Source organism: Gymnoscopelus braueri (assembly GCF_963280865.1).
Source record: "Gymnoscopelus braueri genome assembly, chromosome: 3".
Lineage (NCBI taxonomy): Eukaryota > Metazoa > Chordata > Actinopteri > Myctophiformes > Myctophidae > Gymnoscopelus > Gymnoscopelus braueri.
In genome coordinates this window covers 7912696-7935712 of record NC_137612.1, presented here as the reverse complement: position 1 = coordinate 7935712, position 23017 = coordinate 7912696, and the positions used below count along the sequence as shown (strand labels likewise).

Here is a 23017-nt window from a genome sequence, read left to right as displayed (position 1 = left end):
ATTAAAAATGTACTTGAGTAAAAGTACAAAAGTATTGGTATCAAAATGTACTTAGAAAGTACAAAATGTAGAAAGTACTCATTATGCAGAACGTCCCATTTCACAAAGTTTTCAAATGTATAAAATGCATAAGAATCTTTTTAAAATAGCACAAGTGATGCAACGCATTGTGAGCTTGTAGATCTGCTATTTTCAAATGGCCGAAATGCATATAGGGCTGAAGTGGTTTTGTAATAATAATCAAAATCTATGAAGCAACTAGTAACTTAGGTTTTCAAATAATTGTGGTGGAGTAAAAGTACAATATCTGCCTCTGAGATGTAGTGGAGAAGTAAAAGTACATAAAACTGGAAACACTCCAGTAAAGTAAAAACACCTCAAAATCGTACTGAAGTACAGTACTTGTCTTGAGTACATGTACTTAGTTACTTTACACCACTGCCGTCCCTCCTATGGGGGCGGCAAAGTCACTGAAGTTCCCTGGAGCCGGTCCAGAGACTTAGAGCACACGGTGCTTACGCAGGAATTAAGTCTTGTCACAGTGGGGCTCCAGCACAGCCTGTCCTCACTGCTCACTGCTCAGCCCCGGCACTGCAGATAAGTGTGTGTGCTATTAACCCATTACGACCGGGCACGCATCCGTGTAGCCACTTTAACCATATTTTATACTTTGGCTATTCAAAAAAATAGCAGATATAAAAAGCTCATAGATATGAGCTTGTAGATCTGCTATTTTTGAAAAACAGTGGTTTTTTTTGCAAATCTGTGAATATATATTTTTTTAAAGCGAACATTTTTAACTCAAATCTTTGCTTCTGGGGGGGGGGTCCTTGGAACAACATATTTTGAGATGGGGGTCCCATCCAAATACATGACATGAAAAAGTTTGAGAACCACTGATATTAGAGCAACATAATAGTGTTTCAGAAAACTGTTAGGATTTAGAAGACATTTGTAGAAATCCCCCAGAAGCAACGATTTGAGTTACAAATGTTCGCTTTAAAAAATACATATTCAAAGATTTGCAAAAAAAAAAATCATTTCTTTTCCAAAAAAATGCAGATCTACAAGCTCGTCTATGAGCTTGTAGATCAGCAATTTTTTGAATAGCCCAAAGAAATCTAAAAAATGACACAGATGCGTTCCCGGTCTTAATGGGTTAAAGAAGGCAGAGTGAGAAGAAGCTCATATACACGGTACAGCCTTCTATCCAGACAGAGAGGGAGATCATGTGAAGCAGACCCGACAGACAGGGACTTTAACCCATTAATACCTGGAACGCATCTGTGTCACTTTAAGATTTATTTGGCTATTCAAAAATAGCAGATCTACAAGCTCATAGCGCGGCACCGAGTGCCGCGCTACGAGCTTGTAGATCTGCTATTTTTGAAAAACCGTGAATTTTTTTTTTAAATATTTTTTTTCAAAAAACTTCGGATTTAGATTTTTTTTTAAAAATTGCCTCAGGTCTTAAAGGGTTAAGCGGTGAAAGGCAGCTTACATTCCTGAGACTGTGGGCCCGGCCACTGGCACCAGAGCTACAGCCTTCAATGTGGAAGTGATTTCAACACAACTACTGGCCCACTTGGAGAGAGAAGTGCAACGTTCCATTCCGTCATAACCATCAGCCTACAGTACCTCGTGCTTCCCTTATCATCATCATCATCATCATCATCATCATCATGATGAAGTACTAAACACAGACACTGCTCTGCGGGAGAGAAAAGAGGTGTGTGCGTGTGTGTGTGTGTGTGTGTGTGGGGGTGTGTGTGTGTGTGTGTGTGTGTGTGTGTGTGTGTGTGTGTGTGTGTGTGTGTGTGTGTGTGTGTGTGTGTGTGTGTGTGTGTGTGTGTGTGTGTGTGTGTGTTAGGGCTGGTGAATTAATATTCGAATATCGAATATTCCTCGAATATGGGGAAAATATGTATATTCGAATATGAAAATTAAAGGTAGGGTAAGTGATATTTTTTGGTTAAAACAAAAAGTATTTTGTTAAAAGGTTAAAGCACTATAATCTGATAGTAATCATTGCTATAGAGTGTTTGTTCAGTAACAGGAGTCTCCCTGTCTCTCCAGCTCTTTAATAAACAGAAAATACATTTTTCGGTAGGTGTCAAAATCTCAGCCAATCAGGAGAAAGTACCCATTTTTAAGCTTAATTTGTATAGTGTTCCAGTTCCAATTTTCATGCTCATCTCTTAGTGTCATCACTTCCAATTGCACTTGTTTAATCTGTATCCTGATTGAGTTCTCTGTCCTGGTTGGATACAATTGGAAATGAAACTGAAACTGAAACGAAAATGCATTTTCTGTTTAATAAAGAGGTGGAGAGACATGGAGACTCCTAATACTGAACAAACACTCTATAGCAATGAGTACTATCAGAATATAGAGCTATTTAACAATTATTTTAACCAACGCAAATCACTTACCCTACCTTTAATATTCGAATATAAAAAATAAAATAAAACTGTTTATTTGACAGGGACAATACAAAAAACTATGTATGAAGTTATAAAAACAAACAAAATATATGTTTTATTGGATCCGAGCACTCGATACATAGTTTTTTGTATTGTAAAAAATTATTGAAAAAAAAAAAAATATTTTTTTGGGGGGGAAAAAAAAATATATATTTTTATAATAATAATAATAATAATAATAATATTCGAATATATTCGAATATCTGCCAATTCTTAAGACCAATATTCGAATATCATTTCTTAGGAAAGTTGACAGCCCTAGTGTGTGTGTGTGTGTGTGTGTGCGTGTGTGTGTGTGTGTGTGTGTGTGTGTGTGTGTGTGTGTGTGTGTGTGTGTGTGTGTGTGTGTGTGTGTGTGTGTGTGTGTGTGTGTGTGTGTGTGTGTGTGTGTGTGTGCGTGCAGTGGTGGAAAAATAACTCTATTATTGAGTAAAAGTACAAAAGTATTGGTATCAAAATATACTTAAAGTACAAAAGTAAAAGTACTCGTTATGCAGTGTGTCCCATTTCACAAGTTGTATAAACAATGTATAAGACACAACGTATATACAAATCTTTTGAAAACAAGCTCACAATGTGTCATATCGCGACGCATTGTGAGCTTGTAGATCTGCTATTTTATAGGGCGAAATGTAGGGCTGAAGTAAAAGTACAATATTTGCCTCTGAGATGTAGTGGAGTAGAAGTAAAAGTACTGACGTGTGTACGTTTGCGCGCATGCGTGCACAATGCACATGCATGTCTGAAAGAGTATAAGAGTGAGTTTTGGGACAGAGAAGCAAGGGGAGAGATGCAAGTGAAATGAATTGTTTGTTTTATTTAACTAATGCAAAACATACGTACTGTACACACTGAATCAATTAATAAACAACCCAGAATTGCATCATCAAGCCAATTTCTACTACAATGAAAAAAGCAAGCCCAATCCCAGGGTTTAAAAACAATAATCAACAAGGAGTGTGCCATGTATTGCAGGATGATACAATTTCAAAAACCATCCAAAGCTGGCAAATCAATCAGCAGTGTACAGCGAACTCCAGAGTGCTGACCACTATCTGACACATAAACCCTATTTACTTGCTCGCCACACGACGAGAATCTGATTTATGAGATATGAGATTGACCGGGCTGGTCATCATCGATCATGGATGATGATCATGCTGAAAACCATCCAGCTGATGCTTGATTGCTTGGTGCATCTCTATGAAGGTTTCATGGCTGTAAATCAGCCATGGGGATCGGGTTATATATGCTTCGATTGCTATAATAGCGCCATATAGTCTGGAATCCAGACTGAGGCGTTCGTTCACTATTATTTTTTTGGCACTTTGCTTCCGAGTATGGCAGCCTTTCATCTGAGCCTGATTTCCGAACATCACCTGCTATGTAGGCACGTCATTGCCTATTGGGTGGTGCACTACGAAAAACAACTAATGACAATAAAACTAGGGTGCCTACTACGCACCTGCGGGCATGAAAAAAAATACATAATTCATCCCCACCCTAACCTAAATCTAAATAAGCATGTGAGACAAAGGTAGCAGTCAGCAAAGGACGACATATAACATTAAAGTAAGCAAAAGTGGAGAAGGGAGAAGATTATGCATCTGTGTAACCACTTTAACCACTATTTTTATACTTTGGCTATTCAAAAACAGCAGATATACAAGCTCATAGCGTGGCACCGAGTGCCGCGCTATGAGCTTGTATATCTGCAATTTTTGAAAAATCGTGAACATTTGTGCAAATCTTTGAAAATATATATTTCTTAAAGCGAACATTTTTTACTCAAATCTTTGCTTCTGGGGGGTCCCTGGAACAACATATGTTGAGATGGGGGTCCACGGCCAAATACATATCATTTTGGAGGCCCTTGACACAAAAATGCATTTTTTTTTTCAAAAAGCTGTTAGGATTTAGAAGACAACATTTGTAGGATCCCCAGAAGCAAAGATTTGAGTTACAAATATTCGCATTAAGAAATACTCAAAGATTTTTTTTTAAATAGCAGATATACAAGCTCATAGCGTGGCACTCAGTGCCGCGCTATGAGCTTAGCTAGATCTGCTATTTTTGAATAGCCAAAGTATAAGTTAATGGTTAAAGTGGTAATGACAGATGCTTTTCCGGTCTTAATGGGTTAAAGCAAAGGAGGAACAGTTCAGAAGTGTGTGAAATGTGTTGTGTTTGTGGGAGAGAAGGAAGGTATGGAGAGAGACAGAGGAAATGAGAAAACCTGGTTGATATGATAGGATATGGTCGCTGTCGTGTCGGGTGGGAACCGTGTTTGTCCAAAACTCCTACTTTTCAGGAAATGGAAAAAAAAAGAACCTGTCCTCCAACCATAGACCGTAAACAAAAATATGGACAGCGTCACGCCATTGGTTTCTACAGACCGTAAATGAAGCCTATTTTGCGGCAATTTCAAATCCGCCATCTTTCTATATCCGGTTGATATCCTGTCCGAAATGCAAACGGAAATGAATGCTATTGGCCGAAACCGCAGCGAGGGCGGGTCTTCACTCGGTGGAACCAGTAGAAACCCGAGAAACGTACCCTACTTTATCATTAATTTGAAAATAAATGGGACCATAATTTACCAAAACGCATATCATGGTGATTGAAAGAAGATGACTGGAAGCATATAGTATTTATGACAATGTATATTAACACATTGATGGCCATTGATGCGTTCTTTCAAATCCATCACTTGATGGCCAAGATCGCATTGATGCGTTCTTTCATTTTTGGGGGAAAATTCCACAAGGGGCGACCTAACACAGCTTTGGAATGATCGATCGTCACTCAAAGAAGTAGAATGTGGATGTGACGTCGTTCCAAAAAAACAGGAAGCCATCCGCTTCCTGTTTGGGATTTTCAGAAAAACAGCTGTAACTCAGTTTCTTTTTTTCCCATTGAAAACCACTACCAAGCAGGCCGAAGCCCCAAAATGGCGGATGGCGGTTGGAACGTTGTCGTTCCTATGGATACACAGATCCCTCCACTAACCCACGGGGACTATTTTGTTTGTATTTTTGGGACACAATGTCGGTTCCACGGCGTTTCAAATATCATCGGATTGAGGTAATTATATGCTGGCAAGGGGATAGAAAACTACGTTTAATATCTTGGCAATCAATGTGTTAAGGTAATAAAATCAAGTGTAAAGTTCGGCCAAAAACCCATCCGCTTGAAATCTGGGTGACACAGCGAGACTACAGGCTACACTTCCTATATAGTCTCCATTTACAAGCCGGATGCTAGCCCCTTGGTTCCAATGGATCCAATGTAACTACTAATTAGACACAAGCTCTCGTTAATTATTTTCATTGGTTCAATATTTATAAAACCCATGGACACACTTCACCACTTTCACTAAAAATAAAGCAAAAATAGCGGATCTACAAGCTCACAACACATCGCACCATGTAGGGCATGGACTTACCCCAAGAAAAACATAGACAAATTAAATATGGAGACACAAGGTTTCTGTCTGACAGCAACGATATAGAGTACAACCACAAGAGAGTGATTTGGACAGAAGAGAAGGCTATAGTTGTACTTACAGTGTACAGTTCATTTGTCACTTTCACCAGCTCCTCGTGCATCTGGATCCCAATGTCCTTGCTCTGAAAGACAAACAGAAAAACAGGAGGGGTGAGACAGACCACAGAGCCAGCTGTTGATGAACACACTGAGGCTTTGACTGTGTGAACATGTTGATGAGCCGTAACGATCCACTGTAAACAATGTAATGACGCTGATAACACAGCCGACAATACAAAGTGTCATTTTGTTTAAGAGGCTTGTGTTGACCTCTCCTCTGAAGGACCACAGCTCCAAATACAGAAAACGGTACGGTGCCAACATAAACATACTAAAAAAACGCCCAAACATTTTAGCCCACAAGAGAAATTTGATGTTTTGCCCGGGAACCCAAACAAGTGAAAACAGCAGATCTACAAGCTCACAACGTGGCGCGAAGCGACACGTTGTGAACAAGCTGTGAACTTGTAGATCTGCTATTTTCACTACTTCATAAACGTTTTTTTTTTTATTAATATATTTATAGAATAGCAGATTTACAAGTTCATATAGCAGATGTACAAGTTAACAACTAGTTCACAACTTTTTCACAACACGGCGCGAAGCGACGCGTTGTGTAGATCTGCCATTTTCACTACCTCTTAAACGTTTTTGGGCGGTGAAACCGCCCCTATAAGTGAGGTTTGGATATTTGTACAACAAATCCTGCGCTGTGATTGGCCAAAAATGTACCCCGCCTAACCCTGCACCGTGATTGGCCAATCACAGTCTATTCAGGACTGTGATTGGCCAGTGTCACATGACACATGTGCATAGCCCTATATAAGAAACCATAACTTAAAAAAAAACATAAATTTGTTTTTTTAAAGTTATGGTTTCTTCCATCATAAAGAGTGTTTCAATAAATGTATTTATTTTTTGTACATGATTGGTTGACTCCATTCAGTATTGTGATTAGCTAGCAAGACACCGCCCACTTCACACAGGGTGTGATTTTTTAAAATATATTTATAAAAATGATTACAAAAAATATGAAATACTGTTGGAATCGTTTTTAATAGATGAAAAGTTGTGATTTTTTTTTTTTATATATATATATAAGAAAAAAATATATATTTTTTTGAATGTTGGAAACACAAAAATGGGATATTTACTTGTGACCCATAAAAATTGGTCCGCTACCAAAACATGGTCTGTTTGGGAAACAGTGTACTTCATCTGGAGACACATACTGTAAGTCTGTCTGAGCCAGTTTGCCAGGCTGTAAGTTTAAAGGTCCTGTAACTCAGTTTAAAAAAAATCATGTTAAAATTCAATTAAAGTTTGAAATCCCACACAACCCTAAGGTCCAACCACTTCCTCTCTCATCTCCCTCTGGCAGTGTGTGTGTGTGTGTGTGTGTGTGTGTGTGTGTGTGTGTGTGTGTGTGTGTGTGTGTGTGTGTGTGTGTGTGTGTGTGTGTGTGTGTGTGTGTGTGTGTGTGTGTGTGTGTGATTGACAAGAAGGAAGACCAGAGCTCCCCTAATTTGCTCGTATCAAATGAAATACTGACATTATGAGCTATTTTGCAGATTTCAAAATATGTATTTAAAAAAAATCCTCTGCCTTTGTCCGCCTCTTATCCAAGTTCTGCATGTGCATAGAGGTCTGTTTGTAGCAAACCTCATGAGGTTTTCATTTCTTGCGTGCGTGCGTGCGTGTGTGTGTGCGTGCGCATGGTGTTGAATGTGCGATATCATCTTTCCAATAAAAAGACATGGAGGATGATACAAATCAGCAATATAGCAGCAAGGTGAACAACAAGTCCCTCTCACTCTGCCAGCTCCACGTTTTGTGTGTTGGAATCATAATTCTCCTTTTGCCCTCAATTTCCGTCTGCTTCACACATAACAGCAGAGTATTATTTAGTGTCGAGGCTCAAAACAGACAGTGATGCTCCATTCTCCTTTCCAGAGACTGACAATTAGGCTCTACAGCTTCAGATAAACTGTTTATGGTCATTCCTCATTGCCTCCCATCGGTTATCATTATCCCATTAAGACCTGGAGCCGATTCTACAAAATAATGTCTTCTAAATAAATAAAACAGTTTTCTAAAAAACGTATGTCGCTATATCAGCGGTTCTCACACATTCATAATTGTCATTGTGCCCGAAATGATATGTATTTGGCTGCGGACCCCCATCTCAAAATGTTTTGTTCCAGGGACCCCCAGAAGCAAAGATTGGGAGTTCGCTTTAGAACATATATATATATATATTCAAAGATGTGCTCAGATTGTCAAGATTTAAAAAAAAAATAGCAGATCTACGAGCTCGTAGCGTGGCACTCGGTGCCGCGCTACGAGCTTGTATATCTGCTATTTTTGAATAGCCAAAGTATAAAATAATGCTTTTTTAGCTCAAATCTAAAAATGACACAGATGCGTTCCCGGTCTTAATGGGTTATAGACATAACTCAGAGAAGTGAGAAAGAAGAGAGAACAAAGTGATTTGCAACAATGGAAGTGTGACAGAAAGCAGCTATTTGGAGAACAACAGAAGCGGAACAACGTTAAGAGAGAGAGAGTGTAACCAACACAAACACACAGCATGACAACATGCAGGGAAACTACTGAGGATCAGTGTGCCAACTGAATGAAAGTACAAGAAAGATAAGGACAGTTCAACTAGTATGACTAAACTTGTTTATTGATATTTATCAATGCTGTTGGATGGGGGTTAAGTTTGTTACTCAAGAATAGATGGGTGAATTTTCCTGAAACTTATGGCTGCCTAGAAGAGTTGATTATCTTTTGGATCAAAAAGGTCAAAAGTCGCTTTGGATAAAAGCGTCTGCTAAATGACTGTACTGTAATGTAGAAAAGAGCACGGTCAAGGTAAAAAAAAAAATCGAGGTTGGTTTTCATAAATGTTGGTGAGAATGAAACACCGCCTTGACGAGACTATTAACGTTTGGGTCGGAAAGGCCAAAGGAAAAGGTGCACCTCCACAGGCCAGATGGAACTCATATACGTAGTGACCTGACACCTTGTACTTACAATCCATGTGTGCTGGGGCGTATAGGTAGGCTCTAATATGACAACTGAAAACACCACAGTACGCATGCCGAATCAGTCTCCATGCTAAGCCAAGAGAGCATGGCGACCTGCGTTTATTTAAAGAGGTGGTGCCATGTTTTTGCACTTTTTCTGTTTTTCATGTGTCTATGAGGTTGATAGAACTTCATTAAGCCCCCCGGTGGTGTTTTTATGGTGTTTTATGTCTTCTCTGACTATTTGGAGTTTCTTCCTGGAGGCTGAAACCTTGAGGGTCAAACGTGCCAATTGAGAAACAGCGCTTTAGTGACATCACAAAGCCATACCCTCCCCCTCATTATCATAACACAACAGGTGTGGGCATGAGGAGGAGGAGGGACTAGGACAGGTGGGTGGTGCTAAGGTGGTGGAGGAGGTGCTAAGGTGAGAACCAGGTATACTTAATGCACTGGTGGGTGTGTCTACATAAAAACAACATTTTAACACTTACTGTACACTTTTTTTTTGTTGAAAAAAATCCTTACATAATAATAATACCTTATGATCAGGTTTTAGGGTTGAAAAATATCATGGCACTCCATCTTTAAACTAACTGGAATACTATAGCACAGGGGTTTTCATAAATATTGGTGAGAATGAAACACCGCCTTGAAGAGATTATTATTAACGTTTGGGTGGAAAAGGCCAAATAAGGAAAAGGTCATCACGATCAAGTTCAAAATGGCATAACCAGTCATCTCAGGTGGTATATAATGTCACATCTTGAAAATTGCATAAGGCTGATGGAGAATGCAGCATGATGAACTCTACTGAGTGCAATGTTTCTAAGTTCTCTCCTGTCATTTTTCCTTTGCACTTTTCCCCCCCCGTATTGGCTAGGATAGGACATTCCTCCCTCTACTCCCCAAAGTCTCCACCGTCTACCAGTGTGTGTTACAGTACTACTGTACTGCAGTGGTGGGAAAAGTACTCAAAATGTTTTACTTAAGTAAAAGTATCAATACTGCAATGTACTGTAGAAGTACTCTGTTACAAGTAAAAGCCCGGAATTTAAAATTGACTTGAGTAAAAGTACAAAAGTATTGGTATCAAAATGTATTTAAGGAACCAAAAGTAAAAGTACTAAAATGTTTGAAAATAGCAGATCTACAAGCTCACAACGCATCGTGGTGCCACGCGTTGTGAGCTTGTAGATCTGCTATTTTCAAATAGCCTAGGTATAAAATGGGGCTAAAGTGGTTAATGTATGTTTTATAATGTAATAATTTATATCGGCAAAGTAACTAGTAACTAAAGCTGTCAAATAATTGTAGTGGAGTAAAAGTACAATATTTGCCTCTGAGATGTAATGGAGTAGAAGTAAAAGTACTGAAAATGGGGAATACTCCAGTAAAGTAAAAATTCCTCAAAATAAAGTGTACTTTAAGTACAGTACTTGAGTAAATGTACTTAGTTACTTTACACCACTACTGTACTGTCCACTGGCTCTCACTGTGCTATAGTCATGTATTTTTTTTTGCCTGGTCTCCTTGGCCTGATGTAGGGGAAGGATTTATTACAGCCAGTGCCTCCCATAGTGAGTATTTCTGCAGATAAATCATAATGATGTGGAGCATTACTCTGAGTCAGATCAATAGAGCTGGTGGGAGCAGCAGAAAGCAGCCCTGTGCTCTAAACCAAATCTCACCGGACATACAGTATACTGTACACACACCAAGGATCATCTCTGAGCACACAGGCACGCAGGGGTGGAAAAAGTACTCACATTTTTACTTGCAATGTAGGAATACTCTGTTGCAAGTAATAGTAAGGAGTTCAATATTTACTTGAGTATAAAAGTACAAAAGTGCTGGAATCAAAATGTACTTAAAGTACCAAAAGTAGAAAGTATTCATTGTGCAGAATTGTCCCATTTCTCATGTTTTCAAATGTGTAAAAATCATTTGAAAATAGCAGATCTACAAGCTCACAATGCGTCGCGATGCGACGCATTGTGAGCTTGTAGATCTGCTATTTTCAAATGGCCAGAATGTATATAGGGCTGAAGTGTTTAAAGTATGTCTTGTTATAATAATCCAGTAACTAGTAACTAAAGTTTTCAAATAATTGTAGTGGAGGAAAAGTATAATATTTGCCTCTGAGATGTAGTGGAGTAGAAGTAAAAGTACTGAAAATTTAAAATACTCCAGTAAAGTAAAAACACCTCAAAACTGTACACCACTGCATACATGCATGGTCACATGCACGCACGCACGCACGCACGCACGCACGCACGCACGCACGCACGCACGCACGCACGCACGCACGCACGCACGCACGCACGCACGCACGCACGCACGCACACAGAAAGCTCAAACCACAACCTAGCCAATGGTTACAGACAGATTACTGGATATCTAGATAGATAGATATAGAGTATGGATAGATGAAAGCAAAACATTTTTTTTGTGTCCACACCCTTTTAAATAACCAAGTCCTGACAGTGCATGCTTTATAATGACTCAGAAATGAGCTAAATCAGCAAAGGAAGGAGAAGCTCGTAAAAGAAAAAAGATCAAGGGGTTGCATTTCCTCACCAGGCCACAACAACCCAGGGCCAAGAAAGAAAGAAAGAAAAAAGATCCACAGCACAAACAGCAAGGATGCAGAAAATACTGCTTTTTCTCTATTCATCCTAAATATTGATTTGGGAGCATAGCGAATAAAGTGCGTTACAAATAAAATGTATTATTATTATTGGTAATACGTATTGCAGAGGCTAATGCCAAATGTATTATGCTCCAATCAGCTCCAAAAATAAATGATCTATAAGCACATTAATGCTAACATCCCTATTGGGCACATTGGGCACATTTTCAGTATTTCTTCTGTTTCATTTTTTTTTAAAGTTTTTTGTTTGTTTTAACACTGCTCTCATCAGTAACCCATCTAAACCCAACCTTAAACTCCAGTAAAATCTTATTTGGGGCACCAATTTTGTCTCACATTAGATAATAGATGCGTCCCCAGACAACTGATTTCATGTCCAAAATAATATGGCCCAAAAAGTGGCCAAACAGCAAGGATGCAGAAAATACAGCTTTTTTCTCTATTCATCCTAATGATTGATTTGGGAGCATACTAGTAGCAAATATAAGTCCTGCCTAAAGGAGTATTTGAATGAATGTTGATAAATGGATCTGCTCTCTCTCTCTGCCAGCTGGTGAATGGCATCAGTATGCATCAGTGCCTCTGATATCAGACACACTGCAGAGAGTACAGTACTAAAAACCTTTCTATTTAACAAGGCATTTCCCAGATGGACTTATCGATGCCTTGTGTGTTTTTAAACTTGAACTTTTCTTAGCTGTGTGTATAGTTGGGGAGGGGGGGGGGGGGGTCTCTGACCATTGATCTGAATTTTATTAATTTCATTGTTTTTATTATTATTATTTAATAATTTAATTTAGAAATAAATCTTGCACTTTGAGATTTGTGTCAAATATAAAGTGCGTTACAAATAAAATATATTATTATTATTAGTACGCAGATACGTACTGCAGAGGCTAATGCTAAATGTATTATGCTCCATCATACGTGGTGGACCATCATACGTGGTGGACCGAAAATAGCTGATCTATAATCTAAAACAGCTGATCTATAAGCTCACAACGCGTCGTGGATGCGACGCGTTGTGAGCTTATAGATCAGCTATTTTTGGTCCACCACGAAAATAGAAAATATACTTGGCTTCCCCCTGAAGCCAAGTAAAAATATAAATTAGGCTTCAGGGGGGAGCGGGGTGGGGTTTTCAACCACTGTGATGCAACACACAGCAAGAATGTGACATCTTACAGCTATTTGTAGAAATAGCCCAGAAAATTATAACATTATGAACATATGAAATTCTCTATCCATGAAAAGCAAGCATTAATACTGTACGCCTAACTAGTATGAATACTTTGTAACTGTGGTGGAAAAAGTACTCACATTTTTTACTTAAGTAAAAGTATCAATACTGCATTCAAAATGTACTTAAAATACCAAAAGTAAAAGTACTCATTATGCAGAATTTCACAAGTTTTCGAATGTATACAAATCTTTTAAAAATAGCCGATTTACAAGCTCACAATGCTTCGCATGGCGACGCATTGTGAGCTTGTAGATCTGCTATTTTCAAATGGCCAAAATGTATATAGGGCTGAAGTGGGTAATGTATTGTAATAATAATGAAAATCTACAAAGTAACTAGTAACTAAAGCTTTCAAATAATTGTAGTGGAGTAAAAGTACAATATTTGCCTCTGAGATGTAGTGGAGAATTGGAAATACTCCAGTAAAGTAAAAGTACCTCAAAATTGTACTTAAGTACAGTACTTGAGTAAATGTACTTAGTTACTTTACACCACTGATAACCACAATTCCTAACTAAATTTATTTCACAACTCTGAGGCTCCTCACTATAATTAGCCGTCGGTCTACTCTTGACGACACACTCACCAAAACAGCTTTCAAATTGTTCTGACAAAAGGCTTTGCAGTAACACACCTGTAAAACCATCAAAGGGACCTCTTTAAAAAAAAGCCTGGAGAAGAGGTTGGGAATGTTCCCACAGCTCTGTAAAAACAATGATTGTCCTTCCAGACACACTAGGTCTAGGAAAGCAGTGCTGGATGACACAACCAGAGCTGGGGTTTTGTTCTTTAATTCATATTTTAATCCTGATAATAATAAGCCATTATACACACCGATTGAGATACAATTGTCAATTTGGCAAAAGATAACAAAATATCAATGGAGTATAATATGTATAAAGAGAAACCAAACAAGGCAGATACAGTTTCAATTATTCTTTTGATTTCAATTTATAGCAAAGCACTTGAACTGCAAGTGGTTCGTTGTTACTCATGCTCACAAGAAACTACCAGTAGTGTGGATAGGGGAATGTGGTATATGTACATTTTGTTTGTCCTTTTGTGATACAATTTATGAAGAAGATGCTATGTATGTACAGCATACTCGCCCCTGGGCCTTGTATTAAAACCTAATAAAAAGATCTTGAAAAGATAAAGAAACTACCAGTAGTAATACTTCAAAACATAGGATAAATCTACCTGAGATAGCGTATACTTTAAAAAGGAGGAACTATGCTCTATCTGTTCTGAACTGTGGAGCAGCTCCCTCATTCACATTCCTGCTGAATGATGCAGATAGATGGATACTAGACACATTTAGATAGATAGATATATAGATAGATTATTAATCCTGAAGGAAATTCAGTTGCCATAGCAGCACCGCAGTGAGGATGAAACCAAGACACAGGTAAGGTTAGAGAATAACAGTAATTAAAACAGGACAACATAGACACAGCATATGCATACACACACACACACACACAAATGCACAAGCACAGACAAATGCACAGGCATACATACGCATGCTCACAAAAACACACACAACAATTTATTGGAGAAAAAATGGTAGCATCCCTATTTTGGGCACAACTTCTGTCTTTTTCTTTTTCTGTTTCTGTTTTTTTTTTTTTTTTACCCAACCTTAAAGGTAGGGTAAGTGATATTTTTTGGTTAAAACAAAAAGTATTTTGTTAAAAGGTTAAAATACTATATTCTGATAGTAATCATTGCTATAGAGTGTTTTTTCAGTAACAGATGTCTCCCTGAGTCTCCAGCTCTTTAATAAACAGAAAATACATTTTTCGGTAGGTGTCAAAATCTCAGCCAATCAGGAGAAAGTACCCATTTTTAAGCTTAATTTGTATAGTGTTCCAGTTCCAATTTTGTCTGCTCATTTCTTAGTGTCATCACTTCCAATTTCACTTGTTTAATCTATATCCTGATTGAGTTCTCTGTCCTGGTTGGATAAAATTGGAAATGAAACTGAAACTGAAACGAAAATGCATTTTCTGTTTAATAAAGAGGTGGAGAGACAAGGAGACTCCTTTTACTGAACAAACACTCTATAGCAATGAGTACTATCAGAATATAGAGCTATTTAACAATTATTTTAACCAACGCAAATCACTTACCCTACCTTTAAACTGCAGTAAAATCTTAACTGGGGCACCAATTTTGTCCCACATTAGATATTAAATATGCATCCCACTCCCCAGACTACTGATTTCATGTCCAAAATGTGGCCCAAAAAGTGGCCTACATCAGAAAAAAACACACACACACACACACACACACACACACACACACACCCACACACACACACACACACACACACACACACGCGCGCGCGCGCGCGCGCACACGCACACACACAGCAGGGCAATACCTTAAAGGGATAGTTCACCCCCAAAATGACTTTTTTTTCTATGGATTAGTCACCCCATATGGAAACTTGAATTCCTGGATACATTTTAGTTTTTCTCGCGTTCCTAAGTCAATAATTTGATGACCGGCAGCGGTTCCGGTAGGAGACACAAAGAGTCTCCTACCGGAAACCGCTGCCTACCGGTTCCACTGGTCATCAAATTATTGGCAAAAACAAAAAGAAAATAGCCATGAATTCAAGTCTCCATGGGGTGTGTAATTGATAGAAAATAAGCAATTGTTTTGGGGTGAACTACTCCTTTAAATGTAGGCTAGCTGGCAGCATAACAGGGCTCACCTACAGGAAGGCCTGCCAGGTGAAAACAGGGTCCTGGTGTTTGGTTAAGACCTCAGTCATCCTCGCTATGTGCTGACAGTGGGCCAAAATCGCTGCACACCCTGGAAGGGGGTTATGGGGGCCTTAGAGCCAGAGAGGTAAACTTTCAGCTCCACTTTTCTTCCCCCCTTTAATACGGCTGCTTCTCTCTCCACAGGCCAGATGGAACTCATACAGTGACCTGACACCTTTAGTACTTACAATCCATGTGTGCCGGGGCGTATAGGGAGGCTCTAATATGACAAGTGAAAAAACACCCACAGTAACGCATGCCGAATCAGTCTCAGCGACTCTGCGTTTATTTAAACTAACTGGAATACTATAGCACATGGGGTCTTTAACATGGGGGTCCGGGACCCATTAGGGGGTCCTCGGAGTACAGGGGGGGGGGGGGGGGGGGCACCAAATCTTTGTGTGATAGGAACCTTTTTTCTTACATTAACCACTTGAACCGTACACAAAGCCAAAGCAGTAACTACAAAAAAATTAACGATGGAACGCATGTGTCATTTTTTTATTTGAGCTAAAAAAGCATTATTTTAACCTTTGGCTATTCAAAAATAGCAGATATACAAGCTCATAGCGCGGCACCGAGTGCCGCGCTATGAGCTTGTAGATCTGCAATTTTTTTTAAATCATGAAAATGTGTGCAAATCTTTGAATATATATATTTTTAAAGCAAGCATTTTTAACTCAAATATTTGCTTCTGGGGGTCCCTGGAACAACATATTTTGAGATGTGGGTCGGCGGCCAAATGCATATAATTTGACATGAAAAGGTTTGAGCACCGCTGATATAGAAACATACGTTTTTCAGAAAAGTGTTGGGATTTAGAAGACATTTGTGGAATCGGCTTCAGGTCTTAATGGGTTAACAGTGATTCAACTGGTCAGCCAAATGAGATATCGGCATATAAGTGAAATTACAATAAACGTACATCTGTTTTTGAGGTAATTGTTCATCCCCCAAAATCACGAAGGCTAATTTGACCTTTGGGATACACAAATAAGTTGGTGTGTCCAAAAACGTAGTTACTGCACTTTGGCTATGTAGGGCAGCGTAGCATCCCTAATTCTGAGGGGAACATTCGCTGAAAATAGCAGATCTACAAGCCCCAGCCACAACGGCTGGGGCTTGTAGATCTGCTATTTTCAGCTATATGAAGCTATCTATGAAATCTATGAGAAAGTTGAATCTGCAACACACACTTTTATACAATATGTAGGCCCCCCCCGAGCTATGGGATGGCCCCCCCCGAGCTATGGGTCTGTCTGTGCACAGCGCATAACCCAAACTGCACATGCTTTGGGTGCTCATATCCCCCGACGGGTATGGTCTAGTCTTATTTAATTTTGGGGCACCAAATTTGTCCCACATTAGATCATAGACATGCGTCCCCAGACATGCAGTTCATGCAGAACTGACGTGAAGCTAGTCCTCGGTGTTGCCAGATTCTGTGAGAGAAACAAGCAACCAGCTCCATGTCGTTCTGCACGAACGGCAGCTCATAAGGGACATTCAGTGCATGTTTGAGTGTCAGGACGCTGCATAATGAGGATTAGTGGGGGAAAAAACGAACTTTGGAGCTAAAATAGGGGATTTTCGTTGTTACACAGTACTCCATTATGCCAGTGGAAGGGGTCTCCACAATGGACAACAGCTTCTATTTTCAGCTATATGAAGCTATCTATGAAATCTATGAGAAAGTTGAATCTGCAACACACACTTTTATACAATATGTAGTGGGGTGGGGGTCCCTGCTTCATCTCTCTCTCAGCTAAGGGGTCCTTGACCTGAAAATAGCATGCTTGAGGCGAGGCGATACGTCTGGTGTTGCTTATGACCAGTGGTGGAAAAAGTACTCAAATTCTTTACTTAAGTAAAAGTACCAATACTGCAATATAAAAATACTCTGTTACAAGTAAAAGTCCAGAATAAAAAATTTACTCGAGTAAAAGTACAAAAGTATTGGCATCAAAATGTACTTAAAGTATCAAAAGTGAAAGTACTAAATATTTGAAAATAGCCGATCTACAAGCTCACAACGCGTCGCGCTGCGACGCGTTGTGAGCTTGTAGATCTGCTATTTTCAAATAGCCTAGGTATAAAACAGGGCTAAAGTGGTTAATGTATGTTTTATAATATCATAATTTATATCTGCAAAGTAACTAGTAACTGAAGTTTTCAAATAATTGTAGTGGAGTAAAAGTACAATATTTGCCTCCGAGATGTAGTGGAGTAGAAGTAAAAGTATTGGAAATTGGAAATACTCAAGTAAAGTACAAATACCTCAAAATTGTACTTAAGTACAGTACTTGAGTAAATGTACTTAGTTACTTTCCACCACTGCTTATGACCAGCCTCATCGCCAGGCTCCAGGCTGGGCCATCGAAACTTGCTGGGAATACTTTACTCAGCAAAATGAGAACTTTAAAGTGAAAACTGCTCACTCATCTTCTCTCCTTGGCTAGGAGCAGCGGCATGCTGCAGGATGATAAGAGAAAAGTCCCCAAAAAAAGGAGGCAGTGATAGTACCTTTTTGAAGAGACGGATCACGTCCTCGCTGATCTGGGCCAGGCGGACGATGACATTGTTGGTGTAGATGTCGTTGAGCGTGGCGTGGTCGCGGCTCTCGCGTCTCGTCTGGTTCAAGACGAGGTACCAGCAGTTTACCGAGGACAGCAGGTGCTGGTCTTTCCTAAAGAAACAACAAACAACATGGATGAATATGAGGAAAAGTCTTCAGTCTGTTTATCACTGTCATACTGTTATCATGTTAAATTTCATTTGATCCTCATCCCCTTGTGGTGGGTGTGTGTACCATAGACAGTAAAAAGTATGGACAAAGTTACGCCCATAGACGGAAATTAATGCTATTGGTTGGGACCAGAGCGGGGGTGGGGAATGAATGCTATTGGTTGTGTAGCGTGTCAATCAAATCCTCACAAGGTAGCCACGCCCCTCCTACAGCATACCCTACTTTATCATCAATTTAAAAGTAAATGGGACCATAATTTGCTAAAACGCATATCATGGTGATTGAAAGAAGACTTTAAACTAGCAACTGGAAGCATATAGTATTTATGACAATGTTTATTAAGGTAATAACATCAAGTGTAAAGTTCGGCAAAAACCCATCCGCTCGAATGGAGCTTATTTACTTATTTAAAAGGAGAGATCCGGACATTTTAAGTGTTATCTTTGATGTGTCGCTAATCACTCACCATCATTGAAAGGGACGTTGAGTTATTCCAGATAGTCCCCTGTCGTTCAGTCTGTCGACCCCCTCCGTTGGCATAATGGGAGCCCGTGTAAGAGTGAAATTCGTCTATTATAACCGATACAAAGTTAGTTTTTTCTCTACTACTGCTCATCGTGGAGTCACATGATACTCAAACGTGCACTGAATGTCGCGAGCGAGCTATCGTTCGTGCAGAACGAGATGATGCGGGTTGCTTATTTCTTCCACAGACGCCAGGTTGTGTGGAAGAAACAAGCAACCAGCGTCATCAAGTTCTGCACAAACGGAAGCTCGCTCGCGACATTCAGTGCACGTTTGAGTATCATGAGACTCCACAATGAGCAGTAGTAGAGAAAGAACGAACTTTGTATCGGTTATAATAGACAAATTTCACTCTTACACGGGCTCCCATTATGCCAACGGAGGGGGTCGACAGACTGAACGACAGGGGACTCTCTGGAATAACTCAACGTCCCTTTCAATGATGGTGAGTGATTAGCGACACATCAAAGATAACACTTAAAATGTCCGGATCTCTCCTTTAAACAGCGAGACTACAGGCCATTCATATGAACTGTCTCTTACTATATAGCCTCAATTTACAACTCTGAAGCTGGCCCCTTGGTGTGTACAGAACTATTTTCTTTTTTTAATTGGAAGCCAGCAGTAACTACTAGTGATCATTACAGATAGTTAGTGAAGAGGCTATGTCCTTTTATGGACAGTAAGAATAAGCTCAAAGCTAAAAATGGATCACTGTGGAATCCATTATTAGCAAGAAAATGTAACAAGCCTGGCCTTTACATATTTTTTCAGTCAGACACATTTCAAACCATCTGCAAAGCAGAGGTATTAATACTGACAACTGACAGCTTGTTCAACAACAGCCAACAGAATGAAAGGCGTTAGATTTAATTGGTGAAGAGGCAGCACAAAAGCTGCTTATTATCCAAAGCAGATACATTGGGAAGCCCTGAAGCCACACGCTGTTGTAGGTGAATGCTTTATCCCATTAAGACCTGGAACGCATCTGTGTCATTTTTTTGATTTGAGGCTTTATTCAAAAAAGCATTATTTTACACTTTGGGCTATTCAAAAATAGCAGATATACAAGCTCCTAGCGCGGCACCGAGTGCCGCGCTATGAGCTTGTAGATCTGCTATTTTGGAAAAATGGAGAACATTTGTGCAAATCTTTGAATATATATATTTTTAAAGCGAACATTTGTAACTCAGATCTTTGCTTCTGGGGGGTCCCTGGAACAAAATATTTTGAGATGGGGGATGAAAAAGTTTGAGAACCACTGACATAGTAACATACGTTTTTTTCCAAAAAAGGATTTAGAAGACATTTTGTAGAATCGGCCTCAGGTCAATGACAAAGCCTGCAGTAATCTCTCAAGACAGAATCAGAGCTCCGCAGCTGAATCTGTCGGGAGCTCCTGTTACAACAACGTGTGTAGTTAGGAATGTTAGGAATGTACACAAAGACACGTGGACCGGAAGTGGAGGGCTGAGGGGCGGGACCTAACGGCCAACATCCTGTTATCCACATTCTATTGGGAGGTCCCCCCAGAGTCAAATTCAAAGGAGAACAACAGCAGAAGGCGCTGTTTTTTCCCTTTTTTTTGACTGTGGGTTAGCAGATTGAGACTGCAGTAACATCTCTTCTGCCCGGTTCTCCTCAGTACTCCAGTACTCCATTATGCCAGTGGAAGGGGTCTCCACAATGGACAACAGGGGCTTCTATGAAAAAATTCAACTGCCCCTGGTATGTTGGTGAGTGATTAGCGACACATCAAAGCAAACACCTAATATGACTGGATCTCTCCTTTAAGTCTGGATCCTATATCTCAACACTGATCAATCAACAAACTCTATAGGGAAGAGGAGGATTTTTGAGCGACAGAGAGAGAGGGAGAGTTAGATGGAGATTACAGGGGGGGGGGGGGGGGGGGTTGGTAGGGTTTCATCGTTGAGCATAAAAGAAGGGGGGATGAGCTGCAGCCGACACATCAAAGAGTCTTCCTTCACAGAGCTTCCGTAATGCTAATCACATCTAATGAAGCTGATATCTGGCCGCTCCAGAGCGCAGACCCCCATTATTCCCCCACTTAACCCATTAAGACCGGGAACATACACATTAAAAAATAGCAGATCTACAAGCTCGTAGCGCTTGTAGATCTGCTATTTTTTGAAAAATCATGAACATTTGTGCAAATCTTTGAATGCATACACTTTTTTAAAACAACATTCGTAACTCAAATCTTTGCTTCTGGGGGTCCCTGGAACAACATATTTTGATATGGGGGTCCGCGGCCAAAGATAATTATGGGTGGTCCTTGACATGAAACAGTTTGAGAACCACTGATATAGCATCATATGTTTTTTTTTTTTATGGAATTTAGAAGACATTTGTCAAATGTTTGAAAATAATGAACATTTGAAAAATATTTCCTTTAAAAAATATATATGCAAAGATTTGCAAAAACTTTCCATTTTTTTTCAAAAATAGCAGATATACAAGCTCATAGCACTATGAGGACTACAAGCTCATAGCACTATGAGGACTACAAGCTCATAGCACTATGAGCTTGTAGATCTGCTATTCTTTTAACAGACAAATAATTCTTAAAATGACACAGATGCGTTCCCGGTCTTCATGGGTTAACTCACAGCCCCTCAGCACGTTTATATGCACCATATAGCACTGTAGCTCACCCTCACATCAGGACCGCTGACAAACACACAACGAAGGACACGTTGTGGTTCTTAACACATTAAGACCTGAGGGCGATTCTTTAAAAAAAATCTAAATCCTAATCCTAAAAAAAAAAATCATCATTTTTCAAAAATAGCAGATCTACAAGCTCGTAGCGCGGCACTCGGTGCCGCGCTACGAGCTTGTATATCTGCTATTTTTGAATAGCCCAAAGACATCTAAAGTGACACAGATGTGTTTCAGGTATCAATGGGTTAAGTATGGCATGCATGTTCGTTGGATGTAGAGTGAGCCCTTTTTAATCAATGTTTCATTGACAAACCTGTCCTGTACTCTGTCTAATAAGCAAGGCCTGTGAATATTGTGCCGGTAATTTCAAAACCGCCGAGAAATAAATTATACCAATTAAATATCATAGTTCAGTCCAGAAGTCTGTCCTATAATAACAGAATAACTCATTAAGACCGGGAAAGCATCTGTCATTATTTACCATTTGACCACATTATTTTATACTTTGGCTGTTCAAAAATAGCAGATATACAAGCTTGTAGATCTGCTATTTCTGAAAAAATCTTGAAAATGTGTGCAAATCTTTGAATATATATTTTTTCAAAGTGAACATTTGTACCTCAAATCTTTGCTTCCGGGGGGTCCCTGGAACGAACTATTTTGAGATGGGGGTCCGCGGCCCAATACAAATAATTTTGGGAGGTCCTTGACATGAAAAAGTTTGAGAACCACTGATATTACAGCGACATAAGTGTTTCAGAAAAACTGTTAGGATTTAGAAGACATCGACATCGTCATTAGAAGACATCGGCCTCAGGTCTTTAATGGGTTATTTAAAATGAATATTCAATTGTTGAGCGTCAAACCAACACAAACACACAAATCAAAGCAGAGATTTTAAAAGGTTTTGCCCTGCTAGTGGTGGGGCCGACTAGATGGAATTTGCCGTGTGTGCACATTCACGCTCTGCAGAGGATGAACCAACTGAATTTAGTGACTTTTCTCTAGCGCCACCCTTAGGCCTAAAAATGTCCAGCTGACCACAAGATATCTCAAAATCTAAAAGGTGGATTACCATGATACTTGTTGGGTGCATTCATGCTTGCCAGAGGATGAACCCCCAAAAAAAAACATTTGTGTGACCCCATGGACCTTGCCTCCAGCACCAGCATCAGGCCAAGATGTCAACTTTGCGTCAAAGATATCTTATCTAAAAAGGCAAAAAACTGCAGGATGAACCCTACTGATTTTAGTGAACCCATGGCCTTTCCTTTCCTCTACGAATAGTAATACCAGTATATGGTTCAAGCCACTTTAGTCTAGTTGT

General features: G+C 39.5%; 1 protein-coding gene across 1 annotated transcript in view; it reads right to left on the bottom strand.

Moving 5' to 3' along the window:
* The window catches only part of srgap3 (SLIT-ROBO Rho GTPase activating protein 3), a gene marked incomplete at its 3' end in the record, with an annotated part of 151414 nt that overhangs the window by 70861 nt on the left and 57536 nt on the right, over positions 1-23017 (bottom strand). The window contains exons 3-4 of the mRNA XM_080423383.1: positions 18255-18417; positions 6050-6112 (exon numbers count right to left, since the gene is read on the bottom strand). Of these exons, the coding sequence (XP_080279509.1) occupies positions 6050-6112; positions 18255-18417 (226 nt within the window). The remainder of the gene's footprint in view (positions 1-6049; positions 6113-18254; positions 18418-23017) is intronic.